Genomic DNA, 26,247 nt, shown 5'->3' on the forward strand with positions numbered 1-26,247 from the left:
GTCTCAGAAGAGCAGGCAGGACTGTATTAAGTCCAATAGCAGCTTTTCCTAAGCAAGGATGACTTAAGTGTAGGACTTAAAGGCCAATAATTTCATTTTCAGCAGTCAGGTACTTTTCAGAGTGGGATTTTAGTCTCTTGTTTTACCACCTTGAGGGGAAACAGAATTTGCATCCCCTTTATATTTGCAAATAGAACACAATTCCTTTCGGAATACAAAATATAGTCAACATCTGTGGAAAGGTGATGTTATCGTGGCAAACAGCACTCACCTCCTGAAAAAGCGTAGACATTTCACAGACCAGACATGAGCTGGGGCTTTGCATTTCACATTTGTGCCTGTCGGAGAGGAAGAAATCTCGCAGCAGTGGAGTGTGGGTAAGTGCCTGGACAATACAGTTCATAAAACATGTGTTCCCAAGATTGATTAGCCCTCGTAGACCTATAAAGACAGAAGGGGGAGGGGACACATAAGTATTATCAAGTTAAAAATACAGGTACGTTTAACTTATTTGCATTTTTATACAGTCTTCACAATAACGCCAAAGATTTACTAAGTACGTGTAGCTCCAAACTTTATGTTGTTTTAGGTAGGCTATTGGTCTTGATGTACTCGAGTCACAAGCTGCTACAAGCTCTCATAAATACACTACAATTTATTGGTTTTTGTTAAAAATTCTTAGCAGAATGTAAAACTCAAAGTGCAGCAACACCAACAGCGTTATTTTCGCAGTGGCTGTTTTGCCACAGCTCACCAAAACACGCCCCCTCCCCAAGCTGATACCAAATGGCAATGACAACAACTGATAAATCACTACGGTATGATACCAATACATTAAAATAAATCAATAAATAAGTTTCCAGATTGCTTAAAAGGCTTTCCCTCATGCAGGTCACAAAGCCAAAATAAGGGTTTTATACTGTTAAAATGCAGCAAACATCTTCCTAAAACAGGCAGAAAAGGGAACAGCCTCAACATGAGCAAAACAAAAAGTCAGGCTGTGACGTCCAATACAGACTTAGCGCATCCTTCTTTTTGCACAAAACCTGAGATCTGAACAAAACGACCTTAAAGAAAAACTCTGAACAATGCTAGCTAAAACAAGCGAGTGGAACTAAGTTAAACATTAATCTACAGTACACATCACGAAATTTAACTTGGCATAAGAGGATTCATCACACCTTAAGTCAAACGGTCAGTAATGCCCAGAGACGATTTCTTGTGCTTGGAAACCAAGATGCTTAAAGGAAAGCTCTTTTGTTGCACAACAGAAGAGAGGTTAGGAGTGGGGAAAGCTTTTCAGTCATTTGCAAAGTCTAAGTGAGAAGAAAAACATGCTCAAATCCTTGAGTACTCTTCCAAAATGTTAACATACTACCACCATACAGGAGTGCTAAACGAGAAGATCATCAGGTGGACAAGAATGCTTATTTTTTAATCAAAAGCTTACTTTGAAACAAGAAAAAAAAAGGCACTGAAACATGTACACAATTCGATATTCATTTCAATTTAACTTGGTCCTCTTCTGAAATATAAATGGGATTACTATGAAAACTGTGAATGAAAAAACTGATTACTTGAGAGAGAACAAAGAATATCCTTGCGATTCCATGAAAAAAAAAGAAAGAAAGAAAAAAAAAAGCATCAGCTGGCAATGCCGTGGTAATTAAAAATGGTGCAGTTCCCTTGCAGTACACCAGATAGTGCTCAAAGGGCTCTTTAGCATCTTTCAGCAGGAGGAGGTGTGGTCCAGTTGCTATGTTACCGGAGAGAAACGGCACTACATCAGCTTGAGCTGCATACTGAGCTGTAGGCGATGGACACAGAGCCCTCTGAAATTTTCTTTCCGTACCTAATGAAACACAGTCCTCCTTCCAACAGCCTCCTGTCGCTTCTGTTTACTCAAAGTACAGGACAAAGTTTCTCATTTGTATTGTAACAACTTCTACTGGGCAGAAAGCTTATTGCAATAATTCCCTTTATTTTCATGCTGGGAGTCAAAACAAATGTGTGCACAACATTAGCAAAGTGTTAAATAGTTAATTTGTTGTAGCAGCCTGAAATAGGGTGCGAGGCTTCGACTTTGTACGCAGTGCTAGTTGAACCCCCAGCCTACACATCTCCGCAAACATTATCGCAACAGAAAGGTGGTCACACTGTGCAAGTGGAGAAATGGTTGGTTGGTATCTCCTGCCTACTTCTCCTCTGTGTTCTCTATTTAAAACTTACTGTTTTTTATTTAAGTCAGTCGGTGCCAACAGAAGCTTCTGAGGCTCCCTGGGCGTGCTCAAGATGCACGAGGGCATTTTGAGCAGAAAAGTCTCTCCCTATTTCTCCCTGGAAAACTCGGTCCCCTTGGTCAGCAGCAGAACTCAAAGTCAGCGTGTGCTGCGCAGAAGACTAGTGGAAAATCAGTAGGTACATAGGGGACTCGCCCTAGCACTTTTCAATATCTAATTGAGCAATCACAAGTAAAAGCAAACACATAAAGGCAGCTTTTTGGAATCATTTATTAAACATCATTTATTACATGCCTGTGGCTGGACCTTGTTTCCCTGTGACCACAAGAAGAATCAATCTTCCTCAAAGTTTCCACCAGACTAGTTACAGAGGCGTCAAACTCGGCGGCGGGCTCTCTTGGTTAACTCTTTACTTGCTTGGTCTTTGGTGTCCAGTTTTCCGTGGGTATAAACAGAGCGCTTCTTAGCCGTGACTTCACGTGAATGAAACGACAACAAATTAACCTGCAAAACAGACAAGGCTGAAATGTGAATACCTCTAACCCCTATAAAAATAAGAAAATGGTGAATGTAGCAAAAGGCGAGAACTTACTTGACTGGAAAGTGAAAAAGGTAAAGGATCATACATGACTCTTATCCTCGAGGGAACAATGACTGCAGCTGCTATACTGCCTCTTAGACTGACATCTGCAATGAAACAGGTACATGGCACTGAACTAATGCTAAGCTACTGCGTAACTAATTGCAGCATCTTGGAAAACATCAAAATTTAATCTACGTAAACTGAAGAGCTGACAAAACTCGGATCAACAAATCCTCTTGCATGCAACTTTTATGGAAAAAATAAATGTTGTTGGAAAGAAGCAGCTGAAAAATAAAGCCTATGCAGCATTCTGGTCAACGCAATATTAAGAATGTCGAAGAGTTGTGCCTGCCACACCCTCTCCATTAATAAAGCCTGGCAATATTTAACTGGAATAGTCAGCGTTGCAACATGAGGGTCATAAATTAGCAGAAAAATAAAGTGCCAAAACCTCAAGTGCAGCAGTCCACCACTCTTGCTACTATCAACAGCAGTGGTCTCCACTGGCCGTACTTGTACAGAGGGTGGGTTCATTTTCTAAGGATTTCCAACAGGACCCAACTTCTCGTTATAAGGCTGTGGTAATTTGCAGATTTCTGCTGTTGTTTGTAATGGCATCTTTATTTGTGTTCTTAGTGAAATGAGCAAGAGCAACCAGTGAGATCTCTAATATATTCTAAACATAGACGTATGCTCTTGCAGCAATTGTATTTCAGATAAAAGCACTACTTTTCTTCTTAACCTTACTGATAAAAATATAAATATTGTAAGTAAATGAATACTGCTGCCAAGACAAAATTATCACGTATGGTAGAAACATAAAGAAAATACTCTTTAATCACCATGCATGGGATATGACCACTATTCTCATTCTGTCACATGCTGAACAAGCAGGGTGTAAACAAAGAAGAAATCTACTTCCACAATGCCTTGAGCACAGATAATCCCACCTGGGAATTTCCTTTTATGTTTGGTCTCAAAGCTGGGCTCTAAGTAGCTGGCTTACCTTTGTCAGCTTCGGTTCTTCAGTCTTCTTCCAGTAACAGGTTTTGTTTTTTTCAAATGCTCAATGTAATAGATCTGCAACGCTGGGCAAATACGCTTGTTGTGATGCAGGAAGATCTAGAACACTGGTTCTGCAAGTCCACCCACGCAGGCGAGATGAAAAAACCAAAACAAGATAAGGAAATTCCACGTCTCTGTGAAATGCAACTGTACAGCTATTACAGGGGGGGACTGGGGGAGGTGGAAAGGAGAGGACCACACATGAATATAAAAGACAGAAAAAACAATCAGGTGCTTAACTTGCCCTCCTGGAAGGAGCTCGGTTTGTCTCAAAATCGAGGCTTGGTGTTGGGATAGAAAGAAGAGCAGACAAACCAGTCTGAACAAATATTACCACGCAGAGACCTGTGATTTATTTGAATAAACCTTCTGGAAGCAAAACGGTAGGTCAGTATGTAACACAGCTTTGGGAGACAAAAATCAGGAAACCATTCAGATTTGCTAAAGCACGACCACCTTGAGATCCTTCATATGTTCAACACAGACCGTCAACACCTTAGAGCAATTTTCTGCCCCCCAACCCTCCCAGTTCCCCATCTGGTGCCGGTGGTTCCCTGAAGCTCCATCAGACAGCATCAGAAGTCAGCGCGAGTTGAGGAAGTGCTCGCTAAAATATTTAAAGAAAGTGAGTTCAGCATAACCCTTGGAAATACACGGTGCAGCACAGCAGTGACGATTTTTAGAACATGTTTTTTTTTCATCTTATGTTCATACAACAAGAACTGCCACATCCTCATAGGGCATCTTTCTGAAAACGGATCTCGAGGGAGAACTGTCCTACTTTTTAGTACCTAAAGCAAAAAATAAATAAATAAATAAATACATTTCCCAGCTCTCAGGTTTCAGGTGAAGGCCAGGCCATACATTTCCAGAACGTATCCGTTACAAGCATTGGTCATAACCAAGCCAGTACACTACTGGGCCATTTGCATGCCAGAAGCAACACAGCTTCTGCTGATAGGGTTCATAATAACAATTTTTCTCAAAAGATAATCCCTTTTGAAAGGAAAAAAAAATCTACACATTTGAGGGAGTAGCAGTATGCAAATACACGAAACTACAAGCCTACACAGGAAAAAGCTTAATGTTCTGTGCCACTAGTCATCACGCAAGTAATCAAAAAACCCATGCCGTTTTGGATAATTTATTCTGCCCTGCTTCAGGTGAAGCATCCTTTCTCAGTGGCTGCACGAGACCCACAGCAACTGCAGGAGCGGGGACACGGAGTCAAATTAGAGGAGCTTTGTTCGGGTACTTTACAAACTTACTGATGACACATCTATTAAGTTAGTTTGAAAACAGTTCAACAAAAAGCTAACAAACTTTTGCCAAAATTTAAAGGAAAAAGATTTCAACCACGTGATCTTAGAAACTAAGTTAACAATTCAATTTATTTTTAATAACCTCCAGTAAACACACAGTGTTCAAAATGCTGTAAACAAAACTGCAGAGAAAAGTAAGGGGGTTGAGCAGAAGCCGAGTATCCAAAGAGGCATAAATCGCATTCTTTAAATTCAATCAGGTTTATAGATTTGCTTCAGAGTTTTTAAGGGCAAGATTTCTTTTCCTACTTTTGTTCTTAACTGACACAAGGAAACAGTTTGACCACATTAACTTTACAACTTAACAGGAAATTTTTGACATAAAAATTCTCAAAATCTGTTTTGAAATTCACCTGAGTTCTGGCAATGATATCTTTTACTACTTCTACCACATTTAAGATGTACAAGAGCATGAATTTATTCCTTTAATGATAACCTATTTAGGTATTATGCCCCCTTCACATTGTAAAAACGTTATCAAACAGAAACCATGTTGTCTGGGGAAGGACAGTGGGGTGGATGTTTATTTTGTCTCCCCCTCCCCAAAGATACCACTCATAATAAAATTTAACTGCCATGTAATAAAAGAAATCTTCTTTACTCAGCAGAAAGAAATAGCATACAGTATTCCTCCCTGCATGTATTTCAGCACCAGAAGATGAAGACCATTTAAAATAGATGGATCAATCACCCAACCCCGACAGCGCTCAGTTCCGGTATGTCACTGCTGTACAGTAAGTGCAATTCATCCTCATTACTAATCTCTTTGCCCTATTAACATAACTTTACCCAGAGGCAAAGGGTTGGTCGGTTCATTTAGAGGAATTAACCAAATACAACTTGTTCCAGAGCTGAGCAGCTGACAACTCAAAACAAACAAACACACACACCAGCAGGAAATACATCCTCTGTATTGAATGCAAGCGGTGACCTTAACAAGATGCTCTGCAGTTTCGTGGTGTTTTTTTTTTCCGTTTTGTTGTTGTTTTCTGTTGTTTTGGTTTTGTCTGGTTTTGTTTTCTGCGGTAGTCATTCCTGGCCAAAAGTGGTTTTGCTTTTAGAAAGTCACTTCGCCACCTTTCAGATCACCAAATGGTTCACAAAGAACAGGAAAAACAACGCATGTGAGCAACGTGTCAGCTCCTACTTTCCAGTTTTGCTGTCTTTAAGAAAATTCTCACCATTGAGTGTTAGGACTTAAAAGCAGCATTTAAATGCATGCTCAAGCACTTTGTTCAGGTTCACATGACAACCTGAAGTCTTTTGTTGATAATTTCTGGCACGTTTGTGCGCAACTGGGCAGCACTGTAGAGACCTCAGCATTTGTGTAGACTTTCCCAATTCATCTTTTTTTTAATGTTGTGTGAAGAATAAGTTACTGCCTTTACATTTTTTCCCTATTAAAATATCCAAAATACATTAATAGTTACTGATAGGTAGCAACACACCTACATTAAATTGCCCGGACACATCCGCAGCAACGTTTGCAGTGCCTGTCCTATGCTCAGCAGCAGAACTGATGTCTTTGTGCATCGATGTAGTTCATGAGGCTTATCCATGCCACAGGATGAAAACAACGGCAATAGCTCTGTATGGGCGCGACTAAGTAGTCCAAGTAAAGGCAGTTACATTCTCTAGGTAGGCAGATTGAGTGTCTCCGCAGTGCGTTGCCCAGCACTTCTTGGAAGGTTCCTCACCTCTGGCACAGCACCACGCGAACATGGTCACACTGTTCACTCACCCAAGCTGACACCGTAAATGTTCGTGCTGCTCTAGACCTAAGCTGAATTCGGCTGGAGTTAAGTGTGGATCCAGCTACCAATAATGTTTTTCCAGCATTTAGTTTGTCCCTGCCACTCCTAATTAATGGGGAATTGATTGCATTCAGTATTTTTATTCAACAGCTTCAATAGCATCACATAATACAGGGGCAAATCATATCAGAATAGTGCAAACATAACTGGGAGACAAAACAATAATCCAAAAGGAACTTGGCACATTGGAGAAACCATCTGAAAGCAATTCAATAAAAAATAGGGAGTTGGAAAGAAGAAAAATTAAATGCCCAAGAAGAAAGTAAGGGGGCAACACCTATGAGATAGTAACTCAACCTAAATGACATAATACTGCACTGTAGAAAAAAGACAAATGGTATTTTTGAAACTTAAATCTTATGACAAGGCCTGAGAGGTAACTATTCTGCCCTGGTGACAGCAGAGTCTCAGCTGGATGATGTCTGGAACTGAGCACACGTTTTAAGAGATCTGTGCAAACTGAGGGAAAGGCGAGAACATGAGTGAAAATCTGCATGAAATTAATACACGAGACTTGAGAAATAACTGAAAAACCCACTGGTTGACTTAGTTAATTAAAAAAAAAAAAAAAAAGATAGTGCTGATAGAGGAACAGACAGGCTGACAATTTTCAAATATGTTAAAGGAAACTGCAAAGAGGACTGTAATTAACTCTTGTGGCCTACCCAAGCTATAATAATAAGAAAAGACTGAGCTCACAAGAAGTTTAATTAGATATTTAAAATAATTGTCTCACAGTTAGAAAACATTGCAACAAGGGAGCTGGGGACTCCCTGCTGCTGGAGCTGTTCCAAAAGCAGCTCTGTCAACCATCAGGAATGGACTCGTACACTTGACCTGAACTCAGAAAAGGTGTGCGGTGCCCCCTCCACTTTTTCATTCAGCGACTGTTCACATATCCAGATCAGTATTACAGTGTGATACAAAACACAGGAGCCACCTTTGACAAGGAGGGGAAGCTGAGGGCATTTTCACATGACAGTGAAGCCAATCTAACAGCTAACTGATGCCAAAAGGGATGTTCCTCTTGTACCTGCTTGACTGCATGGTGAAATGGCTTACCTTGCTAGCATGGCAAAAAAAAAAAAAAAAAAAAAAAACAGTCTCACCTTAAGAGAATGAAACCCATCACGTGCAAACAGGAATGAGTCTTTGACCCCTTTAATCAGGTTCAAACAGCTCAACAGAGGTCAGGGCAAAAGGCCAGGGCCAGAGCAAGGAAGGGACCCAGGAACTGTCAGCCTGTTTCACAGCCAGCCCTCCAGCGCTTGCATCACCTTAGCTGCAACAAAAATCCATGCAGGCAACTGCCTAAAGCCACCGACTAATGTCTGTATTCCTATTCCTACCTCATTTCTCTGGAATCAAAATTAACTGCTCTGCTGCCAGGAAAGGATGGGATGGAGAACATGTAACCACTGCCTCTAATCCATGGTCACTATTCGCAATGTCATTTTTAGACTACACAGATGTTCTGCGTATGAACTTTTGCAGCTCAGTGTATCATTCATTCACTTTAGTAATGCAAGAAAAAGGTCAGAGGATAATTCAAAGGGATCAGTCAGCACCAGGAGGATCTGGTATTTCAGTTCATTTCCTTTGTTTCATACCTGCTAGCATTGGTCAAGAAAAAAATTAAGTTTGCAGCTATCAGCAATACTATAAATCAGATCTGGAGGAGCTCTGCTGTTTCCCTGCACCATGCTGTACCTTCAAATAAAAGCAATGGCTTAAGACTTTAACAGAACTGGAGTAAAGGCTCACCATAGGACATACAGCTATTTGAATATAAAATATATAGTAACAATATGGAAATAAACACGCTCAAATGGAGATGTGATTTGAGAAAGGTTTCCCTCAACTTCATCAGATTTAGGAGAATGAATGCACATCTCTATGCAATGACCACCAAGGAAGGCTTTACTAGAGACTCCTTTTCAGAGCAGCAGATTGGCCTTTCCACACACAGCTCTGACACGTGTTGGTGGAGGAATCTATGGGCAAATCAAATCCTTGGATCAAACCCATAAAGCAACTTACCACGAGTATGATCAAACCAAAAAGCACAGCATTTCAGACTATTATTGCACAGAAATTATAACAAAAACTTCAAACCAATGATTCCAGAATGCACAGAGAACAGAAGGTCCTCCCTGTACTAATGATATGTACATCTTAGAACCAACACATAAAGTGATAATGCCAAAACACAAAGTATTCCACAATCCAGGTGAGTTTCCATTCTTCACCACCAGGCATGCTGCCTATGATTTCATTGCCCTGTAGTTATTTTGTGACTTCGGTGGTACGCAGGCATTTTGTACCTCGATTCTCTGGAATAATGCTGACCAATTGCACTGTGCTGCATTTCTGTTAGCCCTGGCTTATAGCACTTCCTACAAAGCAAGTGATCCCTTGTGGCAGTGTGGTAAGCCAGGCTGTGAGGTTACAGCCAGTCACTTCGCTGGGACTGTGCTTGGGTTAAAATCAAGCACACAGACGGGAGCACAGGTTGGGAGCACTCAACATCCTTTAAGTTCTCACCCTTCTGATTTGATGGTAACTTGCCCATGTGTACGTACCCTCTGCCTGGTAAAATGAGTCAGCATTCCTAAAATATCTGGCAATATAAACCACAGACCTCTTAAGGTTAATTTTTCATATAAACTGTGTAAATAGAGAAGCTGTTTAAAGCAAGACAGAGGGCTGCAAATGTTTTTGTTCCTCTGTGGATTTAAATTAAGAAGCACGCTTCCAAAACAAAATAAAGTGAATGCTTTTGACCAAACAGCTGAATAGTACATCAGATCTTCCACTAAAATCGCACGAAGCACAGCTGTAGGTCTTGAGAAGCCACCTGGTCTTTCCCTCTACTTCAAGGAAGAATCATCACTACCTGTATCACTCCTGACAAATGCTTTTCTGAATTGTTCTTCAAACTCTTCAGTGGTAAGATCCTGCAGTAACCCCTGATGCATTTGTATTCTGAAGTGTTCCAGTGTCATCTTAATAAAGTAACACAGTTTAAGAATTGCAACAGCACTAATATGGCAGACGCACACACAGTGCGAAGTCTTACTGATACGCTCCTATACTCTTAGAGCTCTCAAACTGTAAGAAATTTAGTCATACTTCAAATAGCAGCAACTTTACAAAAGCTCCTAAAATGAGTGAAGGGACAACTTGTCCATATTAGAGGCTCAGATTTCCTCCACTAGAAATTGCTGTACACCTGAGTAGGTATGGCATGAGCCATTTTCTCTCTCCATATGCTTCCACATGAAAAGTAACAGCTAGACAGAAGCCTTTTGTGGGCCAAATCCAGACAATGTGTCCCCATGTTAATCACAATTATAGTAAAAAAGGAACAGATCAGAATACAAATGAAAATACTTCCCTTTAGAGTAAATCTTTCGCTATCTTGGAGCTGCAGAGCTTAACAACAGTTCTCAGACAGCCACACAGTTTCCTGATGAGCAAAGACTGTGACAAGTCCACAAGGGTTGAGCTTTCATCTAGGCAGGATGAAAAGTATTCCAGGGGCAATTTCTGCTGACTAGAATGTGAAGTTGCACTGTTGTTTCCAGTAAAGCAATGGCTGCCTTGTATTGTAAATGTGAAGAATAACCTGAACTGAAAAAAGTCAGGCAAAAGCCCTTTCATAAGCTAAAGTAACACAGTTAAATCCATCCCTAAAGGCAGGCCTTCCCCTACTCTCCACCCTCCCCAAGAATAAGGAAAATGTCACTTTTTATACCTGCAATATATTATCTTCAGCATTTTTACTGACCATCTGCATCACAAAATTATTCTTATCTCAGGTGTCAATAAACTAATGCACCATGTTCTAAAAAAAAGAAAAAAGGAAAGCAGCTATACAGCATGTAATCACCCATGGAAATCATTGCTATCTACTTGATTCTCTCATCTGAAACAACTAAGACTGAAAAAGACATTAAGTTCTGAAACAGAACTTGCACCAAACTTCTCTGAATTCCTATCTTGGCATATCAAGACCCACTGAAGAAATTTTGTCTGTTATGCTTCAACCTGATCCAATCTTTGTCAGGATCTCTTAGCAGGGAGTGAAACACACTAGGGAGTGCACACACGCAATCTGGATCTCAAACTGACAGAACACGCAATAGAAGAAATTGTCTTTCATAGACGGCACTAGAAATAACCACGCAGAGCTCTAATATTTAGTAATATCTTTGATTATCTGAGCCCCATAACACCTGAAGATCAATCAGTTTGAGGACAAAGATGAAATACGATGCACTGCAAGCACATACGCATCACATCAAGAGCTGGAGTGCCTATTTCTGCACAGTAGCCACCACGACATGAAATGTCACAAAGGTATATGTGGTGCCTAACATTCATTGATTTAATAATGGAGCCAGACCCCTTGCAACTGCAGCGTTCTTTGTGCGCTCAGACCTACAGAGCTGAATGAATTTAAACAAGTTGAATAAAGGTATGGAGAAACCCTGAAGCAACCACGAAACTGAGGCAGGAGCCGTCCTGTGTCACACACCAGACAACTCAAAGGTCAAGATATTAAAGTCCATGAATCGGAGCGTGAAAAGGATGATTAATCTGATAATTGCAGGAAGGTCAGGGAGAACAGACAGAAGACACCCGGCATCTAAAAAGAACAGCAGTAGGTGAAGAACAGGATCTGTGTTTGTCAAAACTACTCTATGACTGATGCAGAGATTTATGACAACCGGCCTTTAAAGGCTACTTAAGTTGTAGATCCTTCAAGGTCTATTTATATGGCAAGTGGATGGCAAAGAAGAAAGCCTTTAAACAAAATACTTCAAAAGGTACCACAGAATGAAGTATCCTCCTTGCCCTCCCCCAGAGCAGTCAAACTTAAAGCTCAGTGAGCTCTTGCATGATCTGCACAGAAGCATAAGACTTGCAGTGAGAATCCTGTGCAGATGGCATCTTTAAAGAACAAGAGGTACTCCCACTAAACTGACAAAATAAAATTCACACCCGCAGCCATCCTTTCCCCCCAATATCACACCATATGCTGCCAACAAGTTTTTACCCTTCCTCAAAACAGATTTCATAAATTAATAGCTTAAGGAGTACGATAACTGCCAATGAAGTTTAATGCATCCAAATATATTAATATGCACAAATTATTGTTGATGAACTGGCACAGAGCTATTCCAACGATCCACAACACACAAACCATGCCACATGCTGTTTATGCATATTCCTGGTTTCGGTATATACTGCATCTACCTTCTGTCCACACGAAGCCCAACTCTAGAAGCAGAAACGAAAGAGCAGAATGGAAGGTCATAGTAAATATAATCCAAAAGTGATCCACAAAAGAACAAAACTGAGATGGAGATCGCTGGCTTTGTTGAAAATGTCATGCTCTCTAATGACATGGAGTCAAACAGGTTAAGATACAGTGGCAAATCAATTTTTTTGTTTATTTTTAGTAGTAAGAAAAGCACCTTCTCATGCTAAGGGTACTGCTCTGCCCAGGCAGGCACATGTTAAGGCTGCAATCAGAGTAGCTGTGTGGGTTAATTCTCAACTTCCTGATCTGGCTCTTGATTTAGAGATTATGAAACTATCTTTGCACTGACTACACCACTGAATAGCAAAAATATACCCCCCATACCAAGAAAAACTTTGTTTTTAAGAGAATCGCTTCTATCTAAATAAAGTTACCTTGTTCAGAGGGCCAGAATCTAAAGTTCTGGCTATACATTACTGTTGGGCCTTTCTTGATAAGAAGCATCCATTCCTTTTTTTTTTTTTTTTTTTAAGGATAAAAGTTCAAGGAGATGTTGACAACTAACGTTTACTGCATTTTTCATGTTTAAAGCCTAGTGTTTTGACTGCATATTCAAGTTACATAATGATTTAGCGAAGAAAGCCCTGCACTGAAAAAAGTTAGCTACTTTACCATTACAGAGAGAGATAACAGACAAATAATCAACTCAGTAAACGTATTACACTTGCAAATTAAATCAGCATACAGGAGGGGAATATGGGACTTTTTAGTGCTGCTACCTGTCTGGATCCAAATGAGGAAGCTGCATTTGAAGAGGTACAGAAAATTTTAGGAGAGTCCAATTGCAACACTGTCTTGTGAAATAGAAGTGATGTGTATGGATGAACCACAACCACAGATCCTCTTTTAAAAATCCAGAGGAAGAACATGAGTCTTGAGTTAGAAGTTTGGAACGTGATCCAAGTCCTGGATCAAGAACGCTCTCTTCCAAGGATTTTCATGCTGTGAACACGGAGTGCAGCTTCCTTTGTCTCAGCCCCCCAGAGTTACAAAATTAAAATATTTTCTGTGCAAGTAACATGTATGGCAGTTTTCCAAGACAGAATAACAGAAAAATTCAACCTCAAGCTCAGTCTGCCTGTTGCACAAAGTAGTTTTAACTTGGAACTGTCTTCCTGGGCTGAATTGGAGGTAAATATCCAGGAGATTAGAACTGCAGCTTTACCAGCTTCAATGCTTACATTATTGCAGGTGCCTATACACTGGTTTCTCTTGCTGATTTTATTTTCCTACTAACAAAACATGCAAAATGAGCTTTATAGGAAAGGAAAAAGTCAAACCATTTACCACTTATTGTCATTTATATATACATTTAAAGAATTCTTTATAACCTGTATGAAAAACATTACTCTTTAGCCAGCATCACATCCACACAAAGGTTCTGCTCAGCTTGCTATTCTGTTTTGAAGTACACTGCTCCCACATAAAGCCACAAAAATTAAAACCTTTAAGAACCCTGAAAGTAAGACTTTCCTCCATAACACATTTAGCACATCACTGCTAAAGCTGGTTTCAATGCCAACCTATCACGAAGCTCAAACTTCAAGGTAACTTCTCCTCAGAACTGTTTTTGACATTTTGTTAATCTTTACTGGAAAGAAAAGGCATAGGTTTTATTTCTGTATACAGATATTCCAAAAATCCAAGTATCTTACTTCCAAGAGTTGCTAAGAATACTCCTGATCTACGAAAGCTAAGTCTGGTGGTTTCTTCAGCAACCTGTACACTACTGCAAAAAGAGAGGAATTGAAAAAATACCAGTAGGCCTAACAATGGCCCAAACCAGCCACAATTTCCTTGAATACGTAAATTCCTTTTCCAATCCATCCCGTTCCTCTTGCCCTAGTTACTAGCATTACTAGTGCCCTCGGACACTAGTAAGGACAGCTCGGATGTAGCTGCTGTCACCAGAAGGAGGTTCAGGCATCCCGTCCTTTGCTGCCTCGCACCAGCTTTGTGTGCTGGAACCTCCACAAGCTGTTGAGTGGAGGAACACAGGAGAGCACTGCTCTCACAAAGCCCCTGCCAACAAAAAGCACAATGTTTTCTGCCAGGTTAATGAGCTGAACAGACTGAGTAAATGCGCGGGACAAGGTGGGATCACGTGGCTGGAATTAAGGGGGAGCATACACAAGGGTGAAATGAAAGAAAAAGACTGTCCCCTGATGGAATAAAGCTGTCTTCCTCAGTAGGATGTCTTCATCCTTATCAGGTAATAGAGGGATGTATACTGCTAGTTCTTGTGCTTAAAGGACAGCATCAACGTGGAGGGAACATGACAAGAAATCAAAACATAAAGACGACAACTCATTTGCTGAAAGACATCAGCTTATGTCCTTTCCAAAAGGTTTGGTCCCGAGACCAAACGAGCATTCTCAGAAAGTGTTGTGTTAGTAAACCCTTGTGAAGGTGAGATGACTTTTACTTTTCTGTAACTAAAGTTTCTGCAAAAAAAAAAAAAAAAAATAGTTGCTCACTCCAAGCAGGTAAACACTGTAGGAACTTCAGTGATGTGTGGCCATCCCTAAGCTTACTCAGGAACAATTAAATCATAGGCAACTCAGTCTATGACTGCAGTGAAGATAAGCCATACAAAGTCATGTTAGAGCAGCAATGTGAATTGCTTCCAGGCGCTAGCTTTGGAAAACTAGGTGACATAACACTCAAGTGACAGTCAATACACAAAAAGGATACTGAAAGATCAAATCTAGATCCTCTCCTTTTTTTTTTTTTTTTTTTTTTCTGTGAAAGGTATTTTATCTTGCTAAATAGGTGAACTTTGAAAGTCTAGCAAGACTTTCTGAAAGCACATCTCTACAATGCCCTGTCAATCAATCACAGCTTATGTTTTAGAATCCTTGAAAAAATTACCATCACCACCTCTATTTCTATTTTTTCTTAAAATTCCCCAGGAACTTTGAGGGAAAGGGGTTATTTATTTTATTATCATGTGCATGAATTTCAGATCTCAAATAAATATAACACAATTGAGAGCAATGGTCAGACTTGCAAAGTAAAGGAGGGATAAAAGAGAGCAGAATAATATTTGTTGATTTTATCAAACCTACCTTTTAGTAAATATTTTTCCCACCAGATGGCAGTTCTAATTATGAAGTTAGGGAAAAAAGAAAAACAAAACAAAACAAACAAACAAAAAACAACAACAACAACAAAAAACAGCCACCAAGGAAACTTTCACTTGAGTAGCCTTAATTAAAGGAGGTTTTCCTTTCCCTCATCACAGTGCAGTTCAAGAAATGCAAGCATCAAAAGAGACTTCCATTCAAGGTGCACCTTGTGCAGTCATGATTTTAAACCTAAATCCATTACTGCTTACATATCAGCAAGTTAGTTAGAGCTAGAAATTTGATGCTGTACCAAAACACATTTTTCATTCCACTTTTCTATTTGAGCTAACTTAACTTATATTCACCCAAAGGAAAAAAATCCCACCAGAAAGCCAGTACATTCACAAAGGAATTCCAAGTATCAATGTAGTCTTTAAAACCTCCACGTTACCGCTATTTAGGCCCATGAACACTTGGCCAACTGTCCACAAACAGCTTACAGGACTCTGAAGGATGAAGAGCTTCTAGAGAACCATAAATACTTTCCAGGCCACCATTTGCCTTCCCTTGCCACCTTTATTGGAGGTTTGCTGCAATATTTATTCCATTATTGTGCTGCTGCTGCCACATCATGCTGCTTTGCCTTGCACAGCTGCAGGAAACCACCTGCTAGTGCACCGCAGTGATTGTTTCTGCCTCCTCCTCCTCCACACCCCCCCTTCTTTATGAGGAGGATTTGCTCACTCTTCTGTAAAGGCCATCCCCTCTGCCTTTTTGCAACACTGCAAATGGGAATCCCAGGTGACTCCTGCTAATTATCCATGTGCCTTGGGAGTCTAATTCTTCCTATTGTTGATGTACCAATCTTCAGCCACGAAGTCACTTCATATGCTAATCAGAGACCAGCTGATCCCAAGCTAGTACTACATGTACTCTGGAGAACTCATCTTCTGGGGGTATTAACGATAACAGCATCACTAGCTTTGGAAAACGGTGCCTGAATGACACCATCTCGCTCTCACTTCCAGTCCAACACCATAATTAACGACTTGCTTGTGAACTTGAGTTTGGTCGGTCCCCTCACCTAGTGAGGGCAGCCTCTTCACAGGCTCGTAATACATTTGCCTTACACAAACGCTGAAACTGCTATCAGCAAAAGAACATTTCAGAAGGTTATCAATGAGCAATTAACACGTGCTTCCTCCTGACAGCCCTCAGTGTATCTCTGGAGGTTAAAACAGAAGAAGAAAGCAAACACCCATTTTTTGTCTTAAAAAAGCTTTGCCGAGAACATTTTACGTGCAAAAGGCAGCTGGTTATGCTTTAACCAACTCTTTTGTGAACGGGACTGATCAACAGATGTGCAATGCTCATAGATGGCTATTAACGTAATCTCCATTTTCAGAATCAATAAAACTGGACATTATGCCTGTCCTCTCAACCACTTACCTACCTCAGAAGATACACTCGATTCACTAATATCTGCTATGGAATTGATAAAAACTTGGTGTCAAAAGAACTGAGTATTAGATAGAGAAAAATGGGAATGTCCAGATAATTGCAGTATTTCAGTCTGCATAAGGGCTCTTCACTGATCTGAAACTGCAAACAGACAAGTCAATGTGAGGAAAGTGAAGGGAAAATACTCTGAAGCAGATATATATTTAGCAGCAGGTTAGATGGAGAGAAAAGGCTCAAGGACAATGGCAGGTCTTTTCTTCCTTCAGCTAAGCCTCCAAAGTATTTTTGTGAAAGAAAGCTAGTCTTTTGCTTTTAACTGTAGCCCAAAACTGCATTATGTCTCCTGGGTGCTTTGATTTTTTTTCCCTCTTTCTAAATCTCAGCGTATAGACAGCTCCAGGGCTCAGTAGGAGAAATTATTAAAAGCATGCCTGCAGAAGTAAAGAGATCAGTCATTTCCCTTATCCCCTGTGTTTCATGAACGCTCCCCCACCCATTCAGCGTTGTATGTGATTTCATGCAACCAGACATGTCCTTTTTAAACAGACTGAAAACTGTAAAGTGGTTTAAGAGTAAGCATAGCATTCCTTCAAACTGGAAAGAAACACCACACAAACGTGCTTCGATTCCTTAGAAAGGTCACACTCACCTTCAAAATTCTATCAAGCCAACATCTTTTCTTTTTGTCCTGTGCAGTGGTATTAAAGTTATTTTTAACAGTCTTTACAAAATATACTGAAGTTTCATAGAACACAAAATCCTGCTGTGAACATGATATGAGCAATCTCTGCCTACTTATTTTTTCCCAGGCTGTGTGAAGTTGCTGAAGTACAGATGTTTTTCCAAACGTCCTTCCTGTTCCAGTACTGCAAATGCATACATCTTTTCTTTAAAGTTACCATTCTATCCACATTTTCAACTTACAAACTTACTCTGTGCTTCTCAGTCCATTTTTTTTTCAAATAAACACATGCATATATTGGATTAATTATGGCTTACTGTATTAGAACATGGCAGTAGTTTTATCAACTGTGTTTGGTGTATTTTGAGAACAGCAAATATGTTGAAAATATGACATGTTCTGATTAAAAAATAAGCAGCTTAAAAATTAGGAAAAAAACCTTTCATTTCCTACTTCTAATATGTATAGCTGTATTTCTAACCTTGTACCTTCGCCATTAAAACATTATCATGCATTGAACAGTACAGAAAAATGCCCAATAAACTACAACTTGTAAGGAAGCAGATTCTAATCCCCCTAGTCCCACAACCAAAACACAACAGGAAAAAATTGGAAAATGCTGTTCGTCACCCTTACCTATATACTCTCCAGCTGTAAGAAGGTATGCCTGCCTTTCAGAGTTCTTTGCTCCAGACTACTGAACTCTTTAATTTGATATGCATTTGAAAATTGCCATTTGACACACACTGGAGAACCAACTGCATCATTTCAGAGTCAATACAAAATTGAAGAGACCCTATTTAGAGTTTGAAATATGAAGCAGAAAGATATCACTCTGCTTATTCTGTCTGCAGAATATAGATTTACCTAAACACTTCTATAATTACGGATACTAGAGGATACTAAGGAAACTAGAGGATTTCGCTTTGTAAATCTAACATGGGATCTGATGAAGACTGGATTGAGGTAACGTCATTAATTTCTGTTAAAGTCTTTAAGTGCATATTGTCTAAAAAATATGTTACACAGATGAACTATCATCAGTAGCTGAAGTGACAGAGCAGACATCCTTCTACAGCGAGAAAAAGGTAGAAAATAACCAATAGAATAACATAATAAGTTTAAGGAAATCCGCTCTAATAAACTCAGGTTAAAAGTATTTATGTAAGAACAAAACTTTGAAAATTCAAGTGGCTGAGAATCACTTTCAGAAAGGATTTCTAAAACTTACCTATGGTGCAATTTGTGGTTATTTTTCTCCGCTTGGGGTTGTGTCGTAGCAATTCTAACTCTCGTTTGGTTGGCTCCCATGTTGAATACTTCTCTCCAATGCCTAAGCAGATGAAAAGAAATTTTCAGGAAGTTGTTTAGTAAAAGTATTAAAAACTCTGTTCAAGTTAAAACTTTCAACATACTGTCCATTAAGTTAGAATCAATGTAATTGAGACAGAATCTATGCAAGGAGATGGATTTCCAAATAAAAATTCTTCAAAAAGACTGCAACCAACCGTCCAACAAACACGAACTAACAGAATACCTAGACCAAATTAATTTTCCATTAGTGGATTATAATCCTTCTTTCAGTTAAAAGGAAATGATTTTATGAGAAGGTAAAGGATAACCAAGAAATCTCATCACTGAATTCTGGCTTGTTATTAAATAAATCAAAGCTGAGCCAACTTAATGGACAGATACAGTCTTAATCTTTACAGATGAACAGCAGAAATTAGTAATTCAGATGTACCAAACAGGTATATTTTCTTACTACCTGTTTCATGATATATTATTACTAAGTATAACTTCTCCTTATGCAGCACTGGATATTAGCAATTTTAGTACTTAAAGATTCACTTTCAATGACGTATCTAGTACTACCTAAAATACAATTAGTAGCTTTAAAACAACAACCAACCCAAACTCTCCGAACACTTATCTGCCCTGTCTCATGAGCTGCAGCTATAATCTGACAGCATTCTGTTTAAACATTAACACTGTTATTTCCAATACACTTCTTCTGTTCAAAGGGAAGTGCAGTAGAAATGAATCAGTTAAGTAGTGCAAAGAATTTATTTGAAGTGAGCAGAGCTGTGTTCAGTGTAAATCTGATACAAGAAAAACAATGCAGACTCATGTGCTGACCAGCTAAGTATTGCTGCAGAGCTTTATGTAGCACAGAAAAATTACTATGCAAGGTCAATTATAGTAAGTCACAAAAGCATCTGGGCATTAAAAATAAAGAATAATAAGATGACAAGCAATCTATTCTAAAACTGAGGATTAAAGTCAATTAAGAGTTATTTTTCACAGAATGCATGGAGCAGAAGCAGTGCTGTGCTACAGAAAATAAATTATAAATCATACATATGAAAAGAAGGAGAGTAGAAAATATAGCTAGAGGCTTACACATTCTGCATAATATACATTAAATTTTAATAGCTCTTTGATCTTCATTTTCAGAAGTAGCTATGCTTGTCAGAACCTACCCACCCCAAACAGTTCAATTCATAGTTACTACTGACCCTCTAGGTTCTAGCAATAAAAGGTCTCATTTTTGGATTCCTGAGGACAAGAAAATTCATATTTACATGGATGCACCTCTCTACTTCACTTTATTTGATTCAACAATATATTATGCAAGAAGCATAAGAAAGAATACCAGAATCATACAATCCCTTTCCTTTATCCAAGGTTCAGCATCAAGCTCCACACCCCGGAAAACAGAAAAGGAACTCATTACTGCATAACAGACTGATGAGATCAAGCAGCCACAGTGCTTTGAATACACTATATAGTATGCATAGGCAAACACTGAATGAAGCAACTTTAGAGACGCACATATGGACAGTTAACATATGACAGAACGTTGGCCTCCAATAAGTTTTATATTGGATGTCTTCAGCAACCTTTTCATATTTGTAATATTCCCTTAGGAATTTACAGAAATTGGTCTTTAAAAAGAAAGCTCAAAATCATTTTCAACGCCTTGTTAGCACCAGCTCTTGCACTGGTCCACTATAAACTCAAATTCCTGTGTTTGGTTTCACCATACTTTAAAAATATTGCCGAAGTTAGTGCAGTCTTGATAGCAAGATGAGATCTCAAAAATAAAAAGAAAAAAAAAAAAAGAAAAAAACTTCAGATATGTCAAAATCCTGGTTTTTAAAAATATAAAAACTATTAACACCTGGAAACACATGTGCGCTCAACTTCAGGCATGCAATAGTCCCACACGTCAGTAAGACTACTGATATATAAATATATATATCGATATATAATTATACAGCTTAAATGCTTATAGAGGATGGCAACAAAAGCATTTCATGAGAGCAACTCTTCAAGTAAAGTTAAATATGACAGACTGGATTACTTTGCAGGATTCTGGGTGAATTGAATATTGTTCAGTTAAAACAAATGAAATCAAAACAGAAAAACACATACAGTTAATGTCACAACAAACACAGCGCAAAACAGACAAAACTTTCTTACAGAACCCTTTCATTAGAGCACAAGTTAAGCCAAAGACAGAAACTAAAGATAATAAATAAATATATAAATCTGTTCCTGCTGTATACTTTAACAAGAACATTGAGACTTTAGACTTCATTACCCTTGAAAATTTGGAAAAAGGAAAAAAAACACAACAGATCCACTTACTCGGGATGGTTCAGTGTTTAAAGTTAAAAAATATATATAGTAGTAAAAAAAAGTTTAATAACAACCACAAACATGCCAAAAAATCCAATATAAGTTACCTTAAAGATTTGCAAAATATGCATAAATTACTCTTTATAATTAAGGGAAAGTAGCGTTATTAGAGTGAATATTCATCATTTTAAAGATGAAAAAACAGAGATTAAAGTTAGCATATGAAATCTCCACCTAAGAATTAATTTCATTAGGCTGAATACCCAATTTTTCATTTTTCAGAGAATTTATCAGGGACATATGGATGAATGGAGTAGAAGACAATTAAGGCTCTAGTTCATTAAAGTCACAATTTTGCAACTAAACATTAACACAGATTGCTTACTTTGCAATCCTTTAGCAAACCCCATTTCATCCCCACCAAAAAATCCTGACATTAAATAGAATGAAGGGCCCGGTATATTCTCATCTCTCTTGTTACTAAAGAATATTCAATTTTTTTTAAAAAAAGGTTGAGTTACAACTTGTTCAGAGTTATATCACATAAATCTGAACTACAGTTGGGCTTGTAAACTCATTGTACTATAACATTTAACATTACAAGACTATGAAATGACTCTCATGATATTCGGGGTTTTTCTTAAAGTTTCTTCTCCAGGCATCATGTTGTTATGTGAGCATCTATTAAAAGTATGTATTAATACCCTTCAAGCACTGTAGGTAGAAGCTTGAAAATGTACAACATTTACACTTCCATTTTTTAAGGCATTCTCAGTTTCTGCATACTTCAGTTCTTTTAGTTGGTAACAGGATCTAAGATAAATTAACTCTAACATAGAAGTATAAAAATGAGACAGTATGTACATGTACTAATCTTGTCATTCATTTTGGAGGGAGGGTTCCCTCCCACTTTATAGTTCATGATTTCTCAGATAGGAGGAGATGGATTTAAGCAGTGGAGAAAGAAGGGCGAAATTCTCTACTACTTCTCACATACGTATTTCTTTTTCATTCCTCAGATAAATTTTGCTAAGAAACATGCATGGTTTCACAATGCAAAGCCATAAAAAAAAGCTTTTTTTTTTTGCCACAACTGTAAAGAAAAATATCTATAGGATGTACTCCAGTAATCTAAAATGTATTTTTGCCTACTCCTCCTCCATTTTGCATCTTACCTGGTCATTACAGATTTGCTCTCTGGGGACAGAAGACGCAATGTGCATCCATACATAGGTATATGTGTGTGTATATATAAACAAATGCCGTGCTACTCACTAGCCGGTTAACCAGTACAGAGGCCAGTTAACCAGTACGGAGAAGGCTTTCTGCCTGGCAGTTCTTCCCTCAGAGACTCTTCCCTTTACCACATGCCTTCATGGCCCAAGGGGACAAGACGAACCAAGCAGCAGGCGGCAGTTACCTCAGCATACATGCTAGAGCAGCCGGGAGTAGGCCGGAGGACAAACTGGCTGCTTCTTGGTCCAGAAGGCACAAGCATATCATTCATTAAGGCTGACATACTTTAGAAAATGCTCTTTGAATTTACACATTCAGAAGTAAGGAGGTGGGAGGCCCTTCTCTTCTAGCACGTGTTACGCTGTTGTAGTCGACTAATTTGGGACCCAGCACAACAACACATTTTAGAAAGGTTTGAAGGAGCTTTCAGAAGAGGGGCATAGCCTAAATGCAAGGTCCAAAACCACATCTCCGTTTCGTCTTGCTTTGAAAAGTGTTTTATGCTAAAGCGTTTTCTTCTGTACTTTCTTGAGAACTCACTGGCAACCTCACTGTCCTCCCTTCCTCTGACTGAACTCCTTCAAAACAGCAAATAAACAGAAAGCCGAATGCAATCTGTAGCAGGAACTAAGTAAAAGCAGCTGTACTTTTGATAGGCCATCAGAAAAGCTCTAGTTAATATGATGTTAGCTGCTATTTTTAAAATTGGAAATGAGGTTAAGAATGGTTTGAAGTCATATCAGCCCTGACTAAGGCTGTCACATTGAAACAGGATGCCGTGGATACACTGAGAGACATTAGTAGACAGAAGTTGTCTGTCTTCAAATACAGACTTTCCCACTTTAAGAAAACATACCCCTAGAGGCCACTGAGAATGGATGATGAGCTACTATCGCTGATGCTTAAAAACTACTCGGTTTAAGACAAATGCTACTTCCTTTCCCTTCCAAAAAAAAAGACAAAAGGTTTGTTTTGGAGTAGTTCTGTCATGGGAAGGGCATATGAAATTAAATCTGCTGTAATTATTCACTCATTGGAACTTATCCAAACAAGAGGAAAACAATTTGCATGATAAAACTGGCATTCTTAACTGTGATTCATGTCTAAAATGGCAGGATAATCAGCAAAGGGACGCTTGTTAGTGAAGTGCGTCGCCAGCCCACGCCTCTTACCTGTCATTGTACACTGGTAGTGAGAAACCACTGTTGGGGTGAAGGCTAAAAAAGAAAAAATTAGGGAAAGCAAACTGAATAATAAAACAAATGTGTGTACATATATTTGTGTGTAAATATTTCTACATAGATTCTGTGCGTGTAACGTGAAAGCACAGGTGTGAAAGTAAGCTGGCACGTTCTATTAAAAAACAAAAACAAAAATCACACACAAAGGTGGCATTTCATGTGAGGGGAACAGACTTCTTGCCTATAACACCTATAACACATTAGCCTAAAGGAGCAGATCGTTACATTTTCTACCTAGTACAGATCTGACTGATATTATGCACGTTTTGCAGATGTTAGATTTTATATATATATGTTAGATTTTTTATATATATTTTTTGCAATTAAAACTAATATATTTTTACAATACCTACAATTAGGTGCGGCGCACATGTTAAAAACTAACAGTCTAACTCCTGAAAAGCACAAAACATCTCTCTCCCATGGCCTGCACAGCTATTTCTAAAGAGCTCTTTTTTTCCCCCTACTGTTTTTTTGCCATTGACAAATGGGAGGGACAGGTATGATTAAAAACAAACAAGAAATTCAGGCAGGAAAACCAAACCTTGTAATTTCCAAGCTTTTCGTTGTTCTTCTTTGGCAATTTGTTCCATGTCTTTGTCGTATATGTAATCTTGACACATAAAGCAGTATATACCCCCATACAAAAGGTCTATGGCTGCAAAACAGAAGGGAAGTTGGGGAAGAGGAAAAAGACGTGAGTTCATAAAGTAGAAGACATTTTATAAGCAGACTTTCAAGTTAGGCACTCTTTCTTCTATGCAGTCCACAACAAAATATGTATACCTTATAATCTACAAACAAAGAAAAAACAAAGAAAAAACATTTTTTTCCAGTGATTTTATGACTTACTCCATTGCTTCTGGCACAGCAAGACAACAAAGCACTAGCTGCCTCAAAATTGTTGGCAATTCACAATTTACCTTTCAGGCAAAGACATAAGTTACCAAAAGTCGTAATTTCAGTCACTGACTGCTCTATATGCAAGACTCATACTGTACTGTAATCTTAAGATTTGATATACAAGTTTGAATTGTTTTTTCTATGACTTACATATTCAAAGCTATGAAAATGATTAGAAAGCACCTATTTAAAAACCAACTGAAAATTCAAACAGAACAGAAAACTTAAAAGATATTTGTCCAGGGACACAGCTTTCCACAGTAGTTTATTCCACAGGTTAGGTATCTCACAATTTGCTTTGCTTAAAATGTTCTTTTTAAATGGACATATGATGTTAACAACATTTTTCTTTCACAACCCTAGAGAAAATAAAGCCAATAAACAAAATAAATCAGCTAACTGGGATATGACCTTTTGCTTGTAGATAGACCGAGGGAGGAATAAAGTGCAAATTAATCATAGCAAACTGCTGTTTTCCAGCACATTGAAAACAGACAAAAGCCAAAAAGAAAAACAGAAAATAAAATAGTAATGATAAAATACAATCTGCATCTACCAGACAGTTGAGAAGCACATCACCATCTTCCCTTTGGAGTATATCCCCCATTTATTTTATTTCTAAATTCCTTTTATTTCTGGATACATAATACTATGAAAATAATGTCACTACAGTGGGAACTTGTTTTAAACAATGGAAATGATTACCACATTAGGTGGCCTGCAAGAAACAGCACCGAATTACTCTGAAGTCGTAAATAAGGGTAACCACATGCCACATGGCAGGAATTCCGCTGTCCGTGCTACCAGGCAGCAAAGGTAAATCTTCCACGCTCACGGTGCCATGACCAGCTCCAGCCACACCGTGCCCAAGTCAAACCACAGCCTGCAGCAACTGTGAGCAGCAAGAAACCCACCAGCTGCAGCAGAGGTGGAATTAGAAGTTGCAACGGTATCAGATGTGGGCTCTGAATAGTTCTCCACCTTTAACTTCAGTAATTAAGACTGGTAAGGTTTCTAACCATATCTCATTCATCCTTCATAGCCTCTACCCCTATCGTTTAGTCCTTTGTGTCCTTTTTTCCTCCTCATTCAATATCTCTTTTTCAATCATGATGTCAATTTGTTTGTTACTTCTGCTAAGTAGCAAAGAGATCAATAACTTTGAAGAATTTTGCATAACGTCTACTAGCTGTCATCTTGCTTCTGTGTCTCATTATCTTATCCTTTTCCTTTGTGTATTTGGACCACAATCGGTTTGTGGAAAAGGGTAAGGATGGCTTGCATTACCTCATGTAATGTCTGGGCCGCCAGGGTTTTCACCCTGCTATCTGGAAGACGCAAAGTCCTTTAACAGGTTATCACAGAAAGGGAGGAGGACCTTAACTGCAGTGGAGACCAGGAACAAAACACTATGCCATGTTAGAAAAAAATCACAATTAAGCTACCCAGTTACAGAGTTAAACAATATTTACCTCATTATCTAATGCACCACCAGTTATGCACAATTACAAAAAAAAAAAAAAAAAAATCAAGTATCGGATTCGAAAAATAAAATCTTATGTTTCCTGCTGTATTTTGTACTTTTAAAAGTCCCCAAAACAGCCCAGTCAAATAAAAAAGGCTAGAATATTAGATAAATGGGCACTTTGTGTGCACTA

General features: G+C 38.7%; 1 protein-coding gene across 2 annotated transcripts in view; it reads right to left on the bottom strand.

The window, feature by feature from the left end:
* The window catches only part of USP22 (ubiquitin specific peptidase 22), a 98,368-nt gene that overhangs the window by 25,320 nt on the left and 46,801 nt on the right, over positions 1–26,247 (bottom strand). Inside the window, exons 3-6 of one of the 2 annotated variants that reach the window (XM_035339781.1) lie at positions 24,231–24,344; positions 23,618–23,662; positions 18,796–18,897; positions 272–441 (exon numbers count right to left, since the gene is read on the bottom strand). In XM_035339781.1, coding sequence (XP_035195672.1) covers positions 272–441; positions 18,796–18,897; positions 23,618–23,662; positions 24,231–24,344 — 431 coding nt within the window. The remainder of the gene's footprint in view (positions 1–271; positions 442–18,795; positions 18,898–23,617; positions 23,663–24,230; positions 24,345–26,247) is intronic. The other variant, XM_035339782.1, reaches the window with a different exon arrangement.

This window comes from Oxyura jamaicensis, chromosome 14 (assembly GCF_011077185.1).
Source record: "Oxyura jamaicensis isolate SHBP4307 breed ruddy duck chromosome 14, BPBGC_Ojam_1.0, whole genome shotgun sequence".
NCBI lineage: Eukaryota > Metazoa > Chordata > Aves > Anseriformes > Anatidae > Oxyura > Oxyura jamaicensis.